At 41.9% G+C, this 23,403-nt stretch overlaps 1 protein-coding gene across 2 annotated transcripts in view; it reads left to right on the forward strand.

Annotated features, from left to right (window-relative positions):
* The window catches only part of tnksa (tankyrase, TRF1-interacting ankyrin-related ADP-ribose polymerase a), a 207,568-nt gene that overhangs the window by 107,490 nt on the left and 76,675 nt on the right, over window positions 1-23,403 (forward strand). For both annotated transcript variants that reach the window (XM_068030356.1, XM_068030357.1), the window contains 3 exons: window positions 7,196-7,290; window positions 21,820-21,886; window positions 22,385-22,571. In XM_068030356.1, coding sequence (XP_067886457.1) covers window positions 7,196-7,290; window positions 21,820-21,886; window positions 22,385-22,571 — 349 coding nt within the window. The remainder of the gene's footprint in view (window positions 1-7,195; window positions 7,291-21,819; window positions 21,887-22,384; window positions 22,572-23,403) is intronic.

Genomic DNA, 23,403 nt, shown 5'->3' on the forward strand with positions numbered 1-23,403 from the left:
GCTGAGACAGAGGTGAACCACTGCTGCATGAATACCATCTTTAAATGAAAATACGTAGAAGTTGCAACATGGAAAGAGGCTATTTGTCTCAACTAGTTTGTGCCAGTTTTTATCCCCCTACAAGCAATAATCCTAATTGCATTTATCTGCCCTGTTTCCATAAACTTTTAACCCATTCATACATATGAATATACATACAAACTAGGAGCAAGAGTAGGCTATTCGGCCACTTGAGCCTGCTCCGCCATTCTATAAGATCATGGCTGGTCTGTTTGTGGACTCAACGCCACTTTCCTGCCAACCCCCTTTAACTCACTTGTTTGTCAAGAATCTATCTACCTCTGCCATAAAAACATTAATGACCCTGTCTCCACTTCTCTCTCTGGGGAAGAGAGTTCCATAGACTCACGACCCTTTGAGGGAAAAAATTTCTTCTCATCTCTGTCTTAAATGGGAGACCCACAAGGGGAAACATCCTTTCAACATCAACCATCTTTTCCTTCGTTCTTCAGTCAAATTTAATCTTGAATGTTGACATTGTTTTTGACATGGCCACTAACCCTTGCAATGAATTTCACGGCTTTACGAGGTTCAGAGCATTACTAGGGTAGGGGGTGTGGGTGGAGATATTGAAAGGGCTTGCCATAATCTTCCAATCTTCCTGAGATACAGGGGAGGTGCCAGAGGATTAGAAAGTGGCAAATGTGACACCCTTTCTCAAGAAAGAGTGTGAGGACATTCCTAGTAACTACAAGCCGGTCAGTTTAACATCAATGTTTTAGAAACAATACTCGGTGAAAAAGTAACAGGCACTTGACAAGGTTTGAGTTAATTAAGGAGAGCCAGAATGGATTTGTAAAAGGCAGATAGTGTTTGACAGATCTAACTGAATTTTTTGATGAAGTAACAGAAGGTCGATGAAGGGAATGCACTGGATGTTGTCTATATGGACTTTAAGAAAGCGTTTGTCAAAGTACCACTTAAAAGGCTGGTTCACAAAATTGAGGCTCATGGAATTAGAGGATTACTGTCAGCTTAGATAAAAAATTGGCTTAAGGCCAGAAAACAGCAAGTGGTGGTAAATGTCTTTCAGACTGGAGGATGGTAGATGGTGCTGTCCAAGGGTCAGTGCAGAATAAAATTTCAAAATTTGCTGATGATACCAAACTTGCAGGTATGGCAAACAGAAAGGGTGATACCAGTCGACTGCAACAGGACATAGGCTAGCAGAATGGCAGATGGAATTTAATACAGTGCAGCATGAGGTGATGCGTTTGGCAGATGGGAAAGGGAGAGGTAATATAGTCTTAATGGCACCATTCTAAAGTGTTTGCAGTGGCAGAGGGACCTGGCATTCATGTGCATAGATCTTTGAAGGCAGCAGGATATATTGAGGGAGCAATTATCAAAGCATATGGGATCTTGGGCTTCATAAATAGAGGTATTGAGTACAAAAACAGGGAAGTTATGCTGACCCTATAAAGCTCTGGTTAGGCCACAACTAGAGTATTGTGTTCAGTTCTGGTCACCACCCTTTAGGAAGGATGTGAGGATCCTAGAGAGGATGCAGAGGAGATTTACCAGAATGGTTCCAGGGATGAGGGATTTTAGCTACAATGTTAGGTTGGAGAAGCTGGGTTTTTTTTTTCCTTGGAGCAGAGGAGATGGAGGAGAGATTTGATAGAGGTGTATGAGATTTTGACAGGTTTAGATAAAGTGGGCAAAGATTAAGCTGTTCCATTAGCTGATGGTACAAGGGCTAGGGGACACAGATTTAAGGATTTGGGCAACCAGGGAGCACAGTTTAAAAATAAAGTGTCTCCCATTTAAGATGGAGATGAGGAATTTATTCTCAGGGCCATTAATCTTAGGAATTCTCTTCCCCAGAGAGCAGTGGAGGCTGGGTTATTGAATATATTCAAAGCTGAGTTAGACATATTTTTGATCTACAAGGGAGTCGAGAGTTATGGGAGTGCAGACAGGAAAGTGGAGTTAAGGCCACAATCAGATAAGCCATGATCTTATTGAATGGTGGAGCAGGCTCGAGGGGCCAAATGGCCTACTCCTGTTCCTATTTCTTACGATCTTATGCAGTGAATGACAGTGACCTGGAACTCGCTACCTATGAGGGTGGTGGAAGCTGAGGTGATCATTGATTTCAAAAGGAAATTGGATTGCATTTGAGGGAAATAAACTTGCTGGCCTAGAGGGATAGAGCTGGGGAATGAGACTGACTGAATTGCTCTACAGAGAGCCAGCATGGACTCAATGGGCCGAATGGTCTCCTTCTGTGCCATGATGACTCTATGACAACTCTAAAGACGTTTCTCTTGCTTTCCACGCTAAATCTCTTATATTTAATCTGGTATTTGCGGTTCTTTGTTCTTCACTCCTCAACTACTGGAAACAATCTGCTTCAAACTAACGTGCCCTATCCTAACATAATTTTCAACATTTCCATCACATTGCATTATTCTGATGACAAAAGCCGCAATTTTCTACGTACTTGGATTGATCGGGCAATTGATTTCATCGTATATATTTCCGAAACGTAAAATAGGACACAATAACTGAGGTCATGAGTAATAGCATTGAGTGTAAACATTGAGTTGCCTCCTCTTCTGGAACCTGATCATTTTCAGTTGGCAGTGAAAACTATTTGTATTATGGTTGTAATCCTGGCCAAAAGGATCAGAGCTGGAAAGCAAAGAGCACTGAACCAATTCTCTCAAAGTTGCTTATATAAATAGCTTTTGAATTTCTCTAAATATCATTAAGATTACCTATGGTTTTTACCTTGGGCATTGCACTTAAGAAGCAGAATGCAGTATTTTGATTTGTTGCTTATCTCCAAATCTCTGTGAAAGCAGCTTTATGCAACATGCAGTCTTGACTCTTCTGTTTCCAGACAGACAACTGATAGCATGGTATTATGGTTTGGCCAGAAGAAATCATTGTGCCATGTCAAAAATCATTGGACAGCCTACTTGGGATGTTCTTAAAGATCAGGTTTAGTATCTTCAAAGCTAGTACTTTGATCATCTGTGGGTTTCAATTTGTTTGTTCTGTGTTGCATATCCAGCCATCTCTTGAAGGGTAGTACCTTTACTTACCTTATAAAGATCTAAGTATCTTCCACACACAGATGGCTGTATCGCTGTTTTATGAGTTCTCTTGTGTTGTTGAATTTTTATACTTTGTTTCTTCTGAGAAGATAAAGTAATTGGTTTGTGGGAGTGAGAGCTAAGTATAATGTCGGAAAGCAGAATATTGAATGTCTTTCTGACATGATGCCAAATATGTTAAATGGACATTGTTCTAATTCTTTTGACAATTTTGGCCTAATTCTGTTGGTGTATAACAAATGCTTGTATACAAAGACCCTATTCATAATGGGTATCTTTGTTGAATCATTTAAACCTTATAAACAATCGTTTTACAAAGCAGCAAATAAAGGTGTCGGTGCCTTCAAATAAATGTTCAAATAGTCTATCCTTTGGTCACTTATTCACAGTAATTTAATGCTTCTTTAAATTTTCTGCAAATTCATTAGATTTCATGAGCTTTCAGATTAATGTTGAAGATTGATCTTTCTGGACCCATTTATGGACCCATAAATCTTGTTACTTCAGAATTTATAGGATTTTCACCAAATGTGATTTGTGATTTCCTGTTGAACCATGTATTTTTAAAAAAATAGTGTGCTGGAATTTTTGTGTAAACGTAATGGAAAGCTACTTGGAACAAAATTCTGTTTTTTAAATGATGTGAAGCTTTCTTATTTGCACATTAGTAAGTCATCCCCACTTCCTGTTATCAGCAACATCATATAAATTCATAAAGCAGTAAACCAGTTCTAGCACCACTGTGGTTCCATTAATTATCAAAGCTTCCCAAACACACTTCTGCAAAAATGTAAATCTTTGCAGAAGGAGATTTTTCAGTTCAGACATTTGAATGTTTGTATGTATTTGACACATTTCAAATTGCTTCTCTTAGTTTTAGATTTTAGTGTCCTGCAATTTTGACTTGGTGCCAGATGGATTTGTTATTTACTATGGGTAAATTATAAATATATTGTACAGTATGAGCATTCTGTTGCTTTAGCAATTAAATAAATTGCAAATATATAGCACTATTCCAGACAAAAATAATTTGTTCCTGCTTTATTAAGTATTAATGAGGAGATTGCTTGCATTATCTGGAAAGTTGATGTCCAAAATTCCCAGTTTATGTCAAATTCTTGAAGGTTCCTAGGTCCACATTTCCCCCTTTCATTAATTTATATAAATCTGACCTTAAAGGACCATTTGAATTTTGTTAATTTTCTTTTGATAAGGGTTCTTTTGTGGTATAGATTCTTGTACTCTGCCTGGGCAAGCTGTACCAGTTCCTGACTGGGTTGCAGCTGGACCTCGCAGAAGTCGCCAGTAAACTGATTATAAAGCCAAATGTGGAGCAGTCTACAATCTAGCCTCTTGCTGCCTTTTGGGTATGGGGAAGGTGATGGTGGGTGACAGTAATAGAGAAATAATGATTCATGACGTTTGAAATCTTACTGCAAAATGATTCTTGTCAGAATAACACAACTCAGCTATCTAAATTGTAATTTAAAGAAATTCTGTGCTTTGTAATTTCATTTAATCTGCTGAGCTTTTCATTTTCTCAGGGAAGATCAATAGCTAGTATATAATGGAGTTCTTGATTTCCTCTGAAAAATTGTATGCCAACAACAGTTACTGCTAGAAATAAATGCAGTTTTTTATTCTGTCAGAGTTTGGGATTTAATGGAGAGGCATTTAATCTGTCTGACAAAAGATCTGTGTCTAATCCCATGAGCCAACCAGTACAGACACTTGAGGCAAAGCCGATCAGTTGATGTAAACGGTAGTTCATGCTGAACCGTTGCAGATGTGCTGTGCAGTGGAAACCTATTTACTACCTCTATTTCAATATAAAAATGTGCTAGCTGCAGTTTTCAGCACTCTTGATAACCAGATCACCCCTGCATTGAATTCTTGGATCATTTTTGTATCGAATCTAATCTTTTATCAGAAACATAAGTTTATATAAAATTATTTTCTTGACTGAAAATGCAAGCTTGACATTTGCCAGTTGTTTAAATCACCAGTAGATTGTATTTTTTGGTGAAAGTATTGTTGATTCTTGCCCTTACAGCAGGAAAAGAAATTTTGTTGGAAAGATTGGTACTTACAAGTGATAGTTTTTGAGATTGGTTCTGCAGAAATTTTAGAAGTTTTGGATCTGCAAAATACCAAGCACTTTTATTTCCTGCAACAAAATCTACCAGTTGAAAGCTGAGGTAACATTTGCCCTTTATTTTGCAGTGGGTTCATTTTTCCCCCCTTGAAGTATGTTGAAGTGTTTGAGTTATATTACCATTCTTACCAAAGATAGACTTTAAGGTTAGGGTATTTCAATCAAGGGAAGGTTGATAAATTTACTTGGCCATTTTAAATCTAGACTATATAAGGTACTTTGACACAGATTTATCAGATTTTCTTTCTATTCGGTTGTGGGATGTGAGCGTCGCTGGCTAGGCCAGCATTTATTGCCATCCCTAATTGCCCTTAAACTGAGTGGCTTGCTAGGCCATTTCAGAGGGCATTTAAGAGTTAACCACATTGCTGTGGGTCTGGAATCACATGTAGGCCAGATCAGGTAAGGCCAGCAGATTTCCTTCCCTAAGGGCATTAGTGAACCAGGTGGTTTTTTACAACAATCGACAATGGCTTCATGGTCACCATAAGACTAGCATTGAATTCCAGATTTTTATTAATTGAATTCAAATTTCACCATCTGCCATGGTGGGATTTGAACCCTTATCCCCAGAGCATTAGCTTGGGCCTCTGGTAAATGCTTGTTCGGGTATAAAATTGAAACCCAAACCGGGCCCAAACCGACCATAGCCAACCTGAAACCGACCCAGGCCCGAGTCCTTTAATTCTTTTTCGTGCCTGACCCAACCCGACACGGATATTATTCATCCGCTCCGGCAGCAGGCTATTCCTGCAGGTGGAGTTGTGGGGAATCATGGGTGAGTTTGATCCCGTGAGTTCCCGGAGGCAGCACTGTCTAGCCCGGCCTGACCGGAGCCCGAATGCTGGACTCGGAGCATTGACCCGACTGAAACCCAGCACGTGTAGTTGGGTCTAGTCGGATTCGGGTAGGGTAGCCAGGCTTTAGCCTCTGGAATACTCATCCAGTGACATTATCACCGCCGCCCCTCAGATGAGAGTTATTGTCAATAGTTTCTTTCCATAGGATGCTTGTCTCAAAGGTTGAGTTTGCAGGTCAATAATGTGCAAAGGTTGCTACTCTGCAATTGTTGATCATTAACCTAGTTAAACTAGCAGTGCAGCATTGATTGTACTGATCTCGGTCTAGGTGACCAGTATTAATTTCAAGCTCTGTTTTCATGCATATATAGCCATGCTTGGTTTGTTAATGGGAATGCAGTTATGGATAATGTTGTCATCTTAATTACGAGGCAAAAAATATCAAGTTCAGGATTTCTTTTGCTTCAGTGGAACCAACTACAGATAGTGTAAATATAAACGCAGTTATTCAACAGATAAGTTTAAATATCAAAATTACTTAACACCTCACAATATTTATCTTTCTTTTAAAAAAAAAATTGCTTTTTCTAATTTTCAATCCAAATATTACAACCTTGAGCACTATTAACAATATGTCATGCACATATGTTAACCCGTAGGGTAGATTTTCACCTTCAATGCCTGGTGTTAATCCGATGCAGTGGATTGTCCAACCCTTGTAAAACCTGCTTGGTTTTCAATAGAATGCAAATTGAGCAGGTTCAGTATCAGGCAGTGGATCCGCTCCACCAGATTATGTCAGGTGCTGAAGATAAACATTTCTCCCTGTGGATTTTGTATGTCAACATAGGATTTCCCATTTTTCTAGTATGGTAAATATCCAGTATTGATGCTTGTTGACTAAAGTTGCATTGGAAGGGAGTTTATGAATTGAAGACTGAAGTATTGAAGACTGCTTGGCCCACAGGATTGTGAATGCAAACTATTAATGCCTATTGGAAACTATTTCTAGAAATAAGGGTTATTTTAGCCTATTTCAGCTAATAATGCTGGTTTTGATCAAAAATTGTTGATTTATGATAATTACTTTCTAAATTGTTGGTTGTTGTTTCCAGTCTACTCCTCTTCACCTGGCTGCCGGTTACAATCGTGTCCGGATTGTTCAACTCCTCCTCCAGCATGGAGCCGATGTACACGCCAAGGACAAAGGGTGAGTTAAGGGCTGAATTTAAAGTGGTGTGTTAAAGTTATAGTACATCTCCTTGGCAATGAATGCATTTCAGTTATCAAACGCCATCAGCAAATAACTTTATAAAAGATATTAACCCATTAGAATGTTATTATTTTTCTAGTTGTTGGAATGCAGGGCTCCATGGAGCAACATGTTAAGTGGGACTGTTTGGTTAATTAAAACGCAGCTAGAACTGCTTGGGATGGTAACTATTAATACAAGGTCAAGACCAATGATAACACATGATCTTATATTAATCTTTGTCCTGTAGAAGATGTTTGCTCTCAAGCTCAGCATTTTTTTGAAAATGCATTTTACTTGCCTACATTTTTCTGCAGCCAATAACAACAGTGTGTTAAATCTAAAGATACTGCAGTCAGCCTAGAGTGTAAACACACTGTCCAGTGATTTCACAAATGGCATTACCTCTACCATCTTTCCATAAACCCAATATAGATATGAGTCACATTCCTCTTGTCTGTTGCAACTTATTTTAACTTTCACTGTGAAATATGAAGAGACTCGCCACACAATGGCTCATCTGATTGAGGCTGCTTTCCTTGTGCAACTTTCTGGAGGTGAAACAATGAAATACTTGGTATAATCCTCTCACCAGTCTCTGCTGTTCTACTGAAAATGAGTTAACACTATGCAGTAGGTAACATTGATGTCTGCCTGACCTGCATTGAGCGAGAAATAGTCATTTTGAAAGTTCAATCTGCATATAAAATAGCTGACAGTAAAGGATACAGTACCAGATTTTCTATCCGCAAAATTGAAGTGCTACTTCGAAACAGATTATGGTCTTTGCATTTGAGTGCTTAGCTGTCTAATTGCAATAAAGCTTAAATCAGATTAATGTGAAAATGGATTTGAACTTAGTATGTGTCCTGCAAAGCTCCTAATACACACCCAATGTGGCCCACAGACCAAAAAAACTTAAGCATCCCTTTAACAGAATATGAAACATAGGAAATTAGCCTAATTTTACAGAGCACAAAGTAACTACATTGCTGTGTATAAGGTAAGGACGGTCCATTAAAGCTTTAATTACCCTTACAAACCACCTCAGCAGACTGAACAGACTTGTTGTTTGTCTTTTATACAATATCTGTGGTTTTGAGTGAGCCATAAGGAAATAGAGTAATGTTCTCGTGCCACTTCTGGTATCAAATGAATTTCACAAACTAGTATCCCGCAGGTGTAGGCGCTTTCATTCCTCTCCTAAAGCAGTGGAGAACTCTTCTCGTTTTACATTTGCCACTAAAATAGGAAGTTGACTAATTATTCATGTTATGCACAGGTACATTTTTTCAGGGTGTGTGTAATCAAATGTAAAACACTGAAATGAAGTATTCTGACGGCTGTATGTGTTCTGTTGCTTGAGCTAATTTTGTGACATTTTTATTTCCCAAGGTTGATTATTGGGGGCTGCAGTACAGCTAGTGATTTATTTAAACCACTGAGTGGTACTTGATGCCGCAAGTGTTTCAATTTGTGGATGTCACTGTATGACTTGTATTCAATTTGTATGTTTTGAATTGTCACATTTTACAAATTTTATCACTGGTTTTAGTAAATATAGTAAGAAACTTTACGGTGAAACAATCCCAGATTGCCATAAAACTAAAAGATTTGAAGTCTTCAATAAAATATAAGCCTAGGGAAATTTAAAGTGCCTTGGTTCACTGCTAACGTTTGCCTCTGTCAGAAGATCCTGGGTTTTCAAGTCCCACTTTGGAAACTTGAGCACATAATCTAGGCTAACACACCAGTGCAATACTGAGGGAGTGTCTCAGATAAGATTTTAAACTGAAGCCCTGTCTGCCCCTTTGGGTGGACAGAATTATCCTGTAATACTAGTTCAAGTTCCCTCAGTGTCCTGGCCAATATTTATCCCTCAACCAACATCACTAAAATAGATTATCTTGTCATTTACTCATTGCTGTTTGAGGGACCTTGCTCTGCGCAAGTTGGCTTTTTAAAAAATTCATGCCAAGTGGTTGTCGCTGGCCAGGCCAGCATTTATTGTCCATCCCTAATTGCCCTTGAGAAGTTGGTGGTGAGCTGCCTCCTTGAACCGCTGCAGTCCATGTGAGGTAGGGACACCCATAGTACTGTTAGGAAGAGAATTCCAGGATTTTGACCCAACGACAGTGAAGGAACGGTGATATAGTTCTGTCAGGATGGTGTGTGACTTGGAGGGGAACTTTCAGGTGGTGGTGTTCCCATGCATTTGCTGCCCTTCTCCTTCCAGTTGGTAGAGGTCGTGGGTTTGGAAGGTGCTGTCTAAAGAGCCTTGGTGCATTGCTGCAGTGCATCTTGTAGATGGTACGTACTGCTGCCACTGTGCGTCGGTGGTGGAGGGAGTGAATGTTTGTGGATGGGGTGCCAATCAAGCGGGCTTCTTTGTCCTGGATGGTGTCGAGCTTCTTGAGTGTTGCTGGAGCTGCACCCATCCAGGCAAGTGGAGAGTATTCCATCACACTCCTGACTTGTGCCTTGTAGATGGTGGACAGGCTTTGGGGAGTCAGGTGGTGCGTTACTTTAGATTAGATTAGATTAGAGATACAGCACTGAAACAGGCCCTTCGGCCCACCGAGTCTGTGCCGAACATCAACCACCCATTTATACTAATCCTACACTAATCCCATATTCCTACCAAACATCCCCACCTGTCCCTATATTTCCCCACCACCTACCTATACTAGTGACAATTTATAATGGCCAATTTACCTATCAACCTGCAAGTCTTTTGGCTTGTGGGAGGAAACCGGAGCACCCGGAGAAAACCCACGCAGACACAGGGAGAACTTGCAAACTCCACACAGGCAGTACCCAGAATTGAACCCGGGTCCCTGGAGCTGTGAGGCTGCGGTGCTAACCACTGCGCCACTGTGCCGCAGGATTCCTAGCCTCTGACCTGCTCTTGTAGCCACGGTATTTATATGGCTACTCCAGTTCAGTTTCTGGTCAGTGGTAGCCCCTAGGATGTTGATAGTGGGGCATTCAGCGATGGTAATGCCATTGAATGTCAAGGGGAGTTAGTTAGATTCTCTCGTTGGAGATGGTCATTGGCACTTGTGTGGCATAAATGTTACTTGCCACTTATCAGCCCAAGCCTGGATGTTGCCCAGGTCTTGTTGCATTTCTACACGGACTGCTTCAGTATCTGAAGAGTCACGAATGGTGCTGAACATTGTGCAATGACCACTTCTGACCTTATTATTGAAGGAAGATCATTGATGAAGCAGCTGGCAATGGTTGGGCCCAGGACACTACACTTCAAAAAGTACTTCATTAACTGTAAAGCATTTTGAGGCCCCCTGCAGTCGTGAAAGATGCTATTTAAATGTAAGTTTGTCTTTTTCCACATTTTCAGTCAACTGGATTGAGGAGTATGTGGTTTATTCAAGAAAACCAGTTATCCCATGCAGAGCAAACAGACCTCCTAGAAGCGACTAATTTACAATTTAATTATGGGACTTACTGGAGCATGCATGACACATTTGTCTCCTGGTGAACATTTTTGTGGATGCTATGTTCTTTAAATGTCTTCATTTAAAAAAAGTTGTAGAAATTCAAAATTGACGATAGTCACACATTTTCCTATCAGTGAATGCAGGGATAAATTTTTTTAAGACTTAACCTCACCCAACAAAAATCGATTGATCCATCAAGGGATACGGAACAAAGGTGGGTAAATGGATTTGTGATACAGATCATCTATACGATCTAATGGAATGGTGGACAGACTCGAGGCTAAATTACCTAAATATAATGGTTTTAATAAGTTCACTGTTATCTTGTATTTGACTGGATTAACGTTGGTAATAAAATGTAAACTGTAAAATTTGGGGATGACATAAAACTTGGAAGTATTGTGACCTGTGAGGAGGATAGTAGTAGACAGGCTGGTGGAATGTGCAGACATGTGGTGGTTGAAATTTAATGCAGAGAACTGTGAAATGATACAATTTGGTTGAAAGAAAGAGGAGAGGCATTATAAAATAAAGGATACAATTCTAAAGGAGTGCAGAAGCAAAGGAACCTGGGGGTGTAAGTGCACAAATCGTTGAAGGTGGCAGGGCAGGTTGAGAGTGATTAATAAGGCATGTGGAATCCTGGGCTGTATAAATAAAGGCGTAGAGAACAAAAGCAAAGAAGTTCGGGTGAACCTTTGTAAAACACTGGTTCAGCATCAACTGGAGTATTGTGTCCGGTTCTGGGCACCACACATTAGGAAGGATGTGAAGACGTTAGAGAGAGTGCAGGAAAGATTTACGAGAATGGTTCCAGGGATGAGGGACTTCAGTTACGTGGATAGATTGGAGAAGCTGAAGCTGTTCTTAGAGAAGAGAAGATTCAGAGGATATTTGATAGAGGTGTTCAAAATCATGAAGGGTCTAGACAGAGTAAATAGGGAGAAACTGTTCCTATTGGTAGAAGGGTCAAGAACCAGAGGACACTGATTTAAGGTGATTGGCATAAAAACCAAAGGTGACGTGATGTAAAACTTTTTTGCACAGTGTGTGGTTAGGATCTGGAATACACGAGGCAGATGAAACAGTGGCTTTCAAAAGGGAATTGGATAATTTTCTGAAGGGAAAAAGATTGCAGGGCCATGTGGAAAGGGTGGGGGAGTGGGACTAGCTGAGTTGCTATTACAGAGAGCCAACATGAACATGAAGTGCCGAATGGCTGCCCCCTGTGCTGTAAACATCCTCTGATTTTATATCTTCTTTACAAAAAACACCTATTTCCACCTCCACAGTATCACCAACCTTCACCCCTACTTCAGCCTATCTACTGTAGAACATCACACTCATGTCAGACTTTTGGCCAGCCTCTCATCCTCCACCATTTGTATACCTACAACTCATCCAAAACTCCATTGGCCATATTCTTTATTTTTTTTGTTATGGGATGTGTGCATCACTTGCAAGTTCAGCATTTGTTGCCCATCCCTAATTGCCCTTGTGAGCCTATCTTGCTTCAAGCCGTGTTAGTCCCTGTCCTTACTGCTGTATATTGGCTCCTAGTCCCCACAAACTTCTGTGACAAGTCCCTCAAACCATTTCCCACTGTTGGCTATCCCTTCAGCTGTCTAGGCCCTGCTCTAGGAATCCTTCCCTAAACCCTCTGCTTCTCTACCTCCTTTTCTTGCTTTAAGATCCTCTTTTTAAAACCCACCTCTGACAAAGATTTCAGGATCCATTTTTGATATCTCCATGAAGAGCTGAGGAACATTTGCAAGCTGTTGATATTTCTATCCCATGTGAAATTTTGGACATTTTATCCAGTTAGCACATTAGCTTCACTATTCTTTTTCCACAACAATTTATATCTTGTGAAGCTGACTGCAGCATGTCTGGTCTTTGATTTCAGTAACTTTTCCTTTAAGAAATCCCTTACGATTACAAGTTTTTAACCCCTCGTGCTATTTCGAGCTATTAAGAATAAAGTTAAAGTTTCAATATTGAGAAAGAAAAACGTCTTTTTATATATTGCCACATCGGGATTTAAATCGTAGGGCTGGGAGTAGCGGGAAGAAGTAAATAAAAGTCATTTGAGCATCATTCTAGGGGGGCCTGATCAATAAGGTACTTATTGGCCTTATTATTCTGTTAAGTTGTCTGGAAATGTTCTATTAAAGTGGAGTAAGCTTTGAATCCCTGCATAAGTTGAGCGTACCTGATGAGAAGTTAACCTAACCTGATCTGTTACGCGTGAGAGGTGAGAAATGATGTGTAACAATAGCTGTTTATGTTACTGCCTTCCATATTAATGAAGTGCCTTAACAACATTCCTTTCAAATGTGCCTTAGTGAGATTGTTTATGGCCTTGGGGTTGTGCAAAAAATATATATATAATCTTTCAATTTAGACTATTTAAAAATATTGTCTTGTTTGCTATCAATTCTACATTGATTAGTTTAAACTGACAATCACCAGTGTGTCCATTTCTGTGAATACCGGAACATAGCTACAGGAGTAGGCCATGCAGCCCTGTGAGAGTCTGTTCCCCCATTTAATTAGTTGATGGCTGATCTGTATCTTAACTCCATCTACCCACCTTGGATCCATCACCCTTAATACCTTTGCCCATCAAAAATCATATCGCACTCAGTTTTGAAGCTTTCTACTGACCTAGCTCAGCAGTGTTTTGGGGTAGAGAGTTAGAGAGTTCCAGATTTCCACTATCCTTTGTGTCTTCTTTTGGGCCTCCTTATCTCGAGAGACAATGGATACGCGCCTGGAGGTGGTCAGTGGTTTGTGAAGCAGCGCCTGGAGTGGCTATAAAGGCCAATTCTAGAGTGACAGGCTTTTCCACAGGTGCTGCAGAGAAATTTGTTTGTCGGGGCTGTTGCACAGTTGGCTCTCCCCTTGCGCCTCTGTCTTTTTTCCTGCCAACTACTAAGTCTCTTCGACTCGCCACATTTTAGCTCCGTCTTTATGGCTGCCCGCCAGCTCTGGCGAACGCTGGCAACTGACTCCCACGACTTGTGATCAATGTCACAGGATTTCATGTTGCGTTTGCAGACGTCTTTATAGCGGAGACATGGACGTCCGGTGGGTCTGATACCAGTGGCGAGCTCGCTGTACAATGTGTCTTTGGGGATCCTGCCATCTTCCATGCGGCTCACATGGCCAAGCCATCTCAAGCGCCGCTGACTCAGTAGTGTGTACAAGCTGGGGATGTTGGCCGCCTCGAGGACTTCTGTGTTGGAGATACGGTCCTGCCACCTGATGCCAAGTATTCTCCGGATTCAGCGAAGATGGAATGAATTGAGACGTCGCTCTTGGCTGACATACGTTGTCCAGGCCTCGCTGCCGTAGAGCAAGGTACTGAGGACACAGGCCTGATACACTCGGACTTTTGTGTTCCGTGTCAGTGCGCCATTTTCCCACACTCTCTTGGCCAGTCTGGACATAGCAGTGGAAGCCTTTCCCATGCGCTTGTTGATTTCTGCATCTAGAGACAGGTTACTGGTGATAGTTGAGCCTAGGTAGGTGAACTCTTGAACCACTTCCAGAGCGTGGTCGCCAATATTGATGGATGGAGCATTTCTGACATCCTGCCCCATGATGTTTGTTTTCTTGAGGCTGATGGATAGGCCAAATTCATTGCAGGCAGCCGCAAACCTGTCGATGAGACTCTGCAGGCACTCTTCAGTGTGAGATGTTAATGCAGCATCGTCAGCAAAGAGGAGTTCCCTGATGAGGACTTTCCGTACTTTGGATTTCGCTCTTAGACGGGCAAGGTTGAACAACCTGCCCCCGATCTTGTGTGGAGGAAAATTCCTTCTTCAGAGGACTTGAACGCATGTGAAAGCAGCAGGGAGAAGAAAATCCCAAAAAGTGTGGGTGCGAGAACACAGCCCTGTTTCACGCCACTCAGGATAGGAAAGGGCTCTGATGAGGAGCCACCATGTTGAATTGTGCCTTTCATATTGTCATGGAATGAGGTGATGATACTTAGTAGCTTTGGTGGGCATCCAATCTTTTCTAGTAGTCTGAAGAGACCACGTCTGCTGACGAGGTCAAAGGCTTTGGTGAGATCAATGAAAGCAATGTAGAGGGGCATCTGTTGTTCACGGCATTTCTCCTGTATCTGACGAAGGGAGAACAGCATGTCAACGGTCGATCTCTCTGCACGAAAGCCACACTGTGCCTCAGGGTAGATGCGCTCGGCCAGCTTCTGGAGCCTGTTCAGAGCGACTCGAGCAAAGACATTCCCCACTATGCTGAGCAGGGAGATTCCACGGTAGTTGTTGCAGTCACCGCGGTCACCTTTGTTTTTATAGAGGGTGATGATATTGGCATCGCGCATGTCCTGGGGTACTGCTCCCTCATCCCAGCACAGGCAAAGCAGTTCATGTAGTGCTGAAAGTATAGCAGGCTTGGCACTCTTGATTATTTCAGGGGTAATGCTGTCCTTCCCAGGGGCTTTTCCACTGGCTAGAGAATCAATGGCATCACTGAGTTCTGATTTGGTTGGCTGTATGTCCAGCTCATCCATGACTGGTAGAGGCTGGGCTGCATTGAGGGCAGTCTCAGTGATAGCATTCTCCCTGGAGTACAGTTCTAGGTTGTATACAGAAATGTTAACTGACTTCAACCCTGATTGGCTTAACTGTAATTCTGATATTATGTACCCTAGTTCTGGAGTCCACAACCGGAGGGAAGGGATTTTCTCTACCTACCCTGTCAAATCCTTTAATCATTTTAAGCACTTGAATAAGATCACCTTTAATTTTCTGTGTTCAAGGGAATACAAGCCTTGTTCAAAGAACAGCACAGGAACAGGCCACTCGGCCCTCTAAGCCTGCGCCGATCTTGATGCCTGCCTAAACTAAAACCTTCTGCACTTACGGGGACCGTATCCCTGTATTCCCATCCTATTCATGTATTTGTCAAGATGCCTCTTAAACGCCGCTATCGTACCTGCTTCCACCACCTCCCCCGGCAGCAAGTTCCAGGCACTCACCACACTCTGTGTAAAGAACTTGCCTCGCACATCCCCTCTAAACTTTGCCCCTCGCACCTTAAACCTATGCCCCCTAGTAACTGACTCTTCCACCCTGGGAAAAAGCTTCTGACTATCCACTCTGTCCATGCCGCTCATAACTTTGTAAACCTCTATCACGTCGCCCCTCCACCTCCATCGTTACAGTGAAAACAATCCAGGTTTATCCAACCTCTCCTCCTAGCTAATACCCTCTAAACCAGGCAACATCATGGTAAATAAAAGCAAAATACTGCGGATGCTGGAAATCTGAAACAAAAACAAGAAATGCTGGATTCACTCAGCAGGTCTGGCAGCATCTGTGGAAAGAGAAGCAGAGTTAACGTTTCGGGTCAGTGACCCTTCTTCGGAACATCGTGGTAAACCTCTTCTGTACCCTCTCCAAAGCCTCCACATCCTTCTGGTAGTGTGGCGACCAGAATTGCACGCAATATTCTCAGTGTGGCCTAACTAGAGTTCTGTACAGCTGCAGCATGTCTTGCCAATTTTTATACTCTATGCCCCGACCGATGAAGGCAAGCATGCCGTATGCCTTCTTGACTACCTTATCCACCTGCGTTGCCACTTTCAGTGACCTGTGGACCTGTACGCCCAGATCTCTCTGCCTGTCAATACTCGTAAGGGTTCTGCCATTTACTGTATACTTCCCACCTGCATTAGACCTTCCAAAATGCATTACCTCACATTTGTCCGGATTAAACTCCATCTGCCATTTCTCCGCCCAAGTCTCCAACCTATCTATATCCTGCTGTATCCTCTGACAATCCTCATCACTATCGCAACTCCACCAACCTTTGTGTCATCCGCAAACTTACTAATCAGACCAGCTACATTTTCCTCCAAATCATTTATATATACTACAAACAGCAAAGGTCCCAGCACTGATCCCTGCAGAACACCGCTAGTCACATCCCTCCATTCAGAAAAGCATCCTTCCACTGCTACCCTCTGTCTTCTATGATTGAGCCAGTTCTGTATCTTGCCAGCTCACCTCTGATCCCGTGTGACTTCACCTTTTGTACCAGTCAGCCATGAGGGACCTTGTCAAAGGCTTTACTGAAGTCCATATAGATAACATCCACTGCCTTTCCTTCATCAATCATCTTTGTCACTTCCTGTTCTTGCAATCTGTCCTCATAATTTAATCCTTTTAGCCCTGGTATCATTCTGGTGAATCTGCGTTGCCTCCAAGGCCAGTATATGCTTTCTAGGTGCAGTGGCCCAAAAGTAGATGACCTCACATTTTTCCACATTGAACTCCATCTGCCACAGCTTCGCCCACATACTTAATCTATTAATGTCCCTTGGCAACTTTCTGCTCCCATCTACAATATTTACTCTGCCACCTAACTTGTCAGCAAACTTTGAAATGTAATTCTCTGTTCCTTCATCCAAGGCATTTATAAATGTAGCGAAAAACTGCAAATCCAGTACAGATCCCTGGAGGACACTGCTAGTCGCATCCTGCCAATTTGAGTGCATACCCCTTATCCTACTCCCTCTGTCATATCTCATAGCTAATTCCCTATCTGAACCAATAGGTTGCCTCCAATTCCAAGCTCTCATTTTTAATATAGAAACATAGAAAATTTATGGCACAAAAGGAGACCATTCGACCCATTGTGATTGTTCCAACTGAAAGAGAGCTGTCCAGCCAGATCCCACGACCCATCTCTTGCTCTGTAGCCCTGCAGGTTACAGCACTTCAAATGCATATCCAAGTATTTTTTTAAATGCAGTATGTTTCTGCCTCTCCCACTCTTTCAGGCAGTGAGTGCCAGACCCCCTCTGGATAGGAAAAATTCTCAACTCCCCTGCCCCCTAATCATTCTGTCAATTAGTTTAAATCTCTGCCTCTGGTCATTGACACCTCTGCTAACAATAGTAGGCCCTTCCTATCCACTCTATCTAGGCCGCTCATAATTTCTATACCTCAATTATCTCCCCTCAGCCTCCTCTGTTCCAAAAAAAAACTACCCCAGCCTATCCAATCTTTCCTTACAGCTAAAATTCTCCATTCCTGGCAGCATTCTTGTAAATTTCCTCTATCCTTCCTGTAATGCAGTGATCAGAACTCTAACTGCAGTCTAACTAGTGTTTTATACAGTTCTAGCATAACCTCCCTCCTCTTGTATTCTATAGAAAGTATACATGTGCCTTCTTAACCACCTTATCTACTTGTTTGCTACCTTCAGGGATCTGAGGACATGCACTCCAACGTCGGTCTGTTCCTCTACACTTCAAAGTATTCTACCATTTATTGTGTGTTCTCTTGCCTTGTTTGCCCTCCCCAAATGCATTACTTCACACCTCTGCCTATTTTGCCCGCCTGGCCAGTCAATAGGTATCTTCCTGTAGTCTACAACTTTCTTCATCACAATCAGTCATAAGGCTGATTTTTATATCATCTGTAAACTTCCTAATGGTGCCCCCTACATTTATATACCACAAAAAGCAAGGGACCTAGTACTAAGCACTGTAGAACCCCATTGAAAACAGCCTTCTGATCACAAAAGCATCCGACGACCATTAACCTTTGCTTTCTGCCACTGAGCCACTATTGGGTCCAGCTTCGATCCCATAGTCCTTTCTTACCAGTCTGCCATGTGGAACTTTTTCAAAAGCCTTGCTAAAATCCATGTCGACTGCATCAAATGTGCTACTGTCATTTACCCTCCTTATTACCTTCTCAAAGTCAGCTGTGGCTCAGTTGGTAGCACCCTTACCTCTGAGTCAGCAGGTTTTAGGTTCAAGTCCCAATCCAGGACTTGAGCACAAAAATTAAGGCTGACACCAAGGTACTACTGAGAGAGTGCTGCACTGTCAAAGGTGCATCTTTCGGATTAAACGTTGAACCGAGGCTGTGTCTACCCTCAAATGGCTGTAAATGATCCCATGGCACTATTTTGAAGAAGGGCAGAGGAGTTACCCGTGTTCTGGCCAGTATTTATCCCGTCAGAAGAAAAGTGATTATCTGGACGTTATCATTTTGATGTTTGTGGGAGCTTGCTGTGCGTACTTTGTCTGCCGCGTTTCCTACATGACAACAGTGGCTATGCTTGAGAAGTACTTAATTGGCTGTAAAATCCTGTGGGACGTCGTGAAAGGCACAATATAAATGCAAGTCTTTATTTCTCGTTAAAAAAAAATCAGTCAAGTTAGTCAGACATGACCTCTAAACAAATCCATGCTGATTGTCCTTGATTAATCCAAGAGCGACGTCTCAATTCATTCCATCTTAGCTGCCTCTGGAGAATACTTGGCATCAGGTGGCAGGACCGTATCTCCAACACAGAAGTCCTCAAGGCGGCCAACATCCCCAGCTTATACACACTACTGAGTCAGCGGCGCTTGAGATGGCTTGGCCATGTGAGCCGCATGGAAGATGGCAGGATCCCCAAAGACACATTGTACAGCGAGCTCGCCACTGGTATCAGACCCACCGGCCGTCCATGTCTCCGCTTTAAAGACGTCTGCAAACGCGACATGAAATCCTGTGACATTGATCAAAAGTCGTGGGAGTCAGTTGCCAGCGTTCGCCAGAGCTGGCGGGCAGCCATAAAGACGGGGCTAAAGTGTGGCGAGTCGAAGAGACTTAGTAGTTGGCAGGAAAAAAGACAGAGGCGCAAGGGGAGAGCCAACTGTGTAACAGCCCCGACAAACAAATTTCTCTGCAGCACCTGTGGAAGAGCCTGTCACTCTAGAATTGGCCTTTATAGCCACTCCAGGCGCTGCTTCACAAACCACTGACCACCTTCAGGCGCTTATCCATTGTCTCTCGAGATAAGGAGGCCAAAGAAGAAGAATCCATGCCTTTCCAAATGACGATTTATGCTGCCCCATCAGAATTCTAATAATTTGTCCACCACCAATGTTAGGCTGACTGACCTGTAATTACTCGGTCTATCCTTTCCTCCCTTTTTAAACAATGGTACAACATTAGCAGCTCTCCAGTTCTCCAGCGCCAGAACTGTAGCCAGAGAGGATTGAAAAATGATGGTCAGAGCCTCCGCTATTTCCTCCCTTGCTTCTCTTAGCAGCCTGGGATACATTTCATCCAGGTCTCATGAATTATCCACTTTCAAAGATATTAAACCCTTAATATTTCCTCTCTGACTGTGTTTATACCATCCAATATTTCACATTCCTCCTTAACTACAATGTCTGCATCGTCCCCTTCTTTTGTGAAGACAGATGCAAAGATTTCATTAAAAACCATGTCCACTTTTTCTGCCTCCACACCCAGATTACCTTTTTGGTCTCTAATTGGCCCTACTCCTATTTATTCTCATGATCATTATGTATTTATAAAAATATCTTCAGGTCTCCCTGTCTCCTGCATGGAACCATGTCATATGTCTTCTGAAAGTTCGTATAAATAACATCCGTACTCCCTTATCTACCTTGTTAATTATCTAAAAAAATTCAGCTAGCTTTGTTAAACATAACTTACCCTTTACAAATGGATGCTGACTCGCATGAGTTCATATTTGTCCAAATACTCAGTCACTCTGTCCCTAGTAACAGATTTTAGTAGCTTCCCCACAACTAATGTTTGACTTAATAGGCCTATAATTTCCTAGTTTATCCCTGTTACCCTCCTTAAATAGTAGAGTGACATTGGCAATTTTCCAATCCAGTGGGATAATTCCTAAATCAAGTGAGTTATGGAAGATCAACAACAATTTCTACCATTAATACCCTGGGTGAAGCCATCGGGTCCTGGAGATTTGTCTATCATATTCTTACTGGTTTCTTCTTCATGTTATTTTTATTGAATCTTGTTAGTTCCTCATCTTGATTTAGTTTTCCTTGTGTCTTGGGTATTTTATGTGATCCTCTACTGTGAAGACCAATACCAAATAGATATGTAATAAGTCTGCCCTTTCCTGATTTCCAATTGCAATGTCACCTGTATCTGTCATTAGGGGGACACATTACTCTTAGCCACCTTATCTTAATATATTTGTAAAAACCTTTAGTTTCGTCCTTGAGATCCCTCGCAAACCTTTTCTCATTCCCTTTTTGTGGCTCTTACCACTTTCTTTAACTTGCCTGAAAACATCTGAACATAGCAATGGGGATGGTACAGTTTGCCTTAACTTCCTGAGCCAGAGAAATGGTCCAGAGAAAGGTTGCTATGCAGTGGCCCCTGTTTGAAGTGTGTGGAGGAAATGTTAAGTAATGAGATTTGACCACACCTCGATATGTTTGCCTGTTCGCCTCGCCCCGCCGCCCCCCCCCCCCCCCCGCCTTCAAAACCGAAATGATTGACTAGGCTACCAGTCCTGACTGTCTCAGGTTCACATGAACTGTCTCAGGTTCACATGAACTGTGATCCCATAGGTGAGCTATCTAAGGGCTGTGAGCTAAAGGCCTGTTCAGGTCAGGGGTAAAAAACCCGACCCGAACCCGACAGAACCACATCGGACCCAAGCCTGACCCGGCCCGAGTCCCTCCATTTTTTCCCGCACCTGACCCGACCACTGGAATGTTCACTTTACCTACCTTGCAATTCTGAAGCTGCAGCATGAGCGTGATGACGTCATAGAGACGCTCACTGCGCAGACTCGAGAGTTTCCCTCCTTGACGTTCCGGACTCCCAGCTCAGGTTGGCTTTTCAACTTTTGACACTTAGCAGCAGAGAAAAATGCAATTCTTACTGTGTGTATCCGACCCGACCCTGAAAGCAGGACCCAGAAGAGCGACCGGACCCAACCCGAACCCGACACGTCATCGGGTCCCATCGAGTTCGGGTCGGGTAGCAGGCCTTTCCTGTGAGCACCCATGAGCTTCTGCCTTGGTAGAAGAGGGATAAGGAGAAAGTTGGATGTCGGGTTCAGTGAAGTTACTGCAATTGGATTTCCTTGGGCAAATGAGAAAATCAATATGAATTCTTTTCAAAAATAAAAATGTGCTTTTAGTTAATGTGCATTGGTTTGTAAAATCCTTTCACTTACCTCTGATTTCTCTCCTTAGTGGCCTTGTTCCTCTTCATAATGCTTGTTCATATGGCCATTACGAGGTCACTGAACTGCTGCTTAAGGTAAGGTCAGCCACATTCACTTTTAGACTTCAAATCATAAATATAAATTTACCAGTGCAGTGGCATATTTAAAACTTCATATTGTGCTTTTGTTTAACTTATTAAACAGTCAAATAGGTGCATCTGCTTTTTCATCCTCTGTCTCCAGTTCTAAGACCCAGTTGTTAAAGAAAATTGGGTGTATTTCCATTCTCTACTGAAGTTTATCTATTTGTATAGAAAGAAATACAGCTGAACTTGCCCTTGTTTTAATGGGAAAGCTGATCGCAACAGTTCTCATTGTTGGACACTTGAAAAGTTGCAGATTAAACTGAATCAGGCAGCTAGTGTCACATTACTGAGTTTTGTAAATTATGAGAACTTATTAATAAGTACTATAACATTTTATTGTTTTGGGTTCTGACAAGGCACTAAACAAAGAGAACTCTGTTAGACGTTATATTAGTTACAATAGTGGAGGGTTGTGGATGTTAGAATTTTGTGTTTTTTTCATTTTAGCATGGAGCCTGTGTAAATGCCATGGATCTCTGGCAATTCACACCACTACATGAAGCTGCATCTAAGAACAGAGTGGAAGTCTGTTCACTTCTATTAAGCCATGGTGCGGACCCCACTCTAGTTAACTGCCATGGTAAGAGTGCCATGGATATGGCTCCCACTCCAGAGTTAAAAGAGAGGCTTGCTTGTAAGTATCAGGAGTGTTTAGAGATCTTACTGCAGTGAGCATTGTTGCATATTAAACTAGTTACAGCATTTAAAATTTGAGTAAATGGACTTGGACAGAATCAGATTATGAAGTGGTGGTATGTGCATTTGTACTTGTGGGTTAGGAGGGAGTGAGATGAAAGAAGGGAAAAAGAATTACTAAATGCATTATCCCACCAAGAAAGGGATGGAAAATTTAAGGGAGCACAATCGCAGCACTCTATTCACAGATTGGCCACAAAGCAGCATCGGCAGTGTATTTCAAGTTACTTGCCTTAGTTTTGAGATTTACATGTAGCACAAAGTGTCATAAATCTGAGAGCTGGTTCCAGTGGATCTTTGAGTTTCCATTAGCATTTTAAAGCATGACTCACTGAGCTGTTAAACTAATTATTTCAACTTTTTCAACCCTTACCCTCTCCCTACTCCAGAGATCACAGCCACAACACTTGATAATCGGATCGTGCCATTATCATTTAAACTATTTACAAAGATAAATCTTATTCATCCAAGGAATTAAAATAAAACAGCAGATTTAGATGTTCTAATCAAAGCTGCACACCATAAGCTGCACAAAACTTTTGCTAAATGATGCTTATTGTCCTTGAGAATATTTTGCCTGTTATTTACTTGATATGTTTACAATCTAAAATTACATGTATCTCATTGCCGTAAGTTTTTATTGTTTCTACTTATATGTGCTTTAGTATTTAAAAGATTCTCAAAGTTTTCAATTGTATGTTTTCTAGTTACAAGGGAAATTTTGTGTTTTCCATTCCTATTATATTTGTGCTATGGTGCCTAAACCAGCA

Source organism: Heterodontus francisci, chromosome 4 (assembly GCF_036365525.1).
Source record: "Heterodontus francisci isolate sHetFra1 chromosome 4, sHetFra1.hap1, whole genome shotgun sequence".
Taxonomy (NCBI): Eukaryota; Metazoa; Chordata; class Chondrichthyes; order Heterodontiformes; family Heterodontidae; genus Heterodontus; species Heterodontus francisci.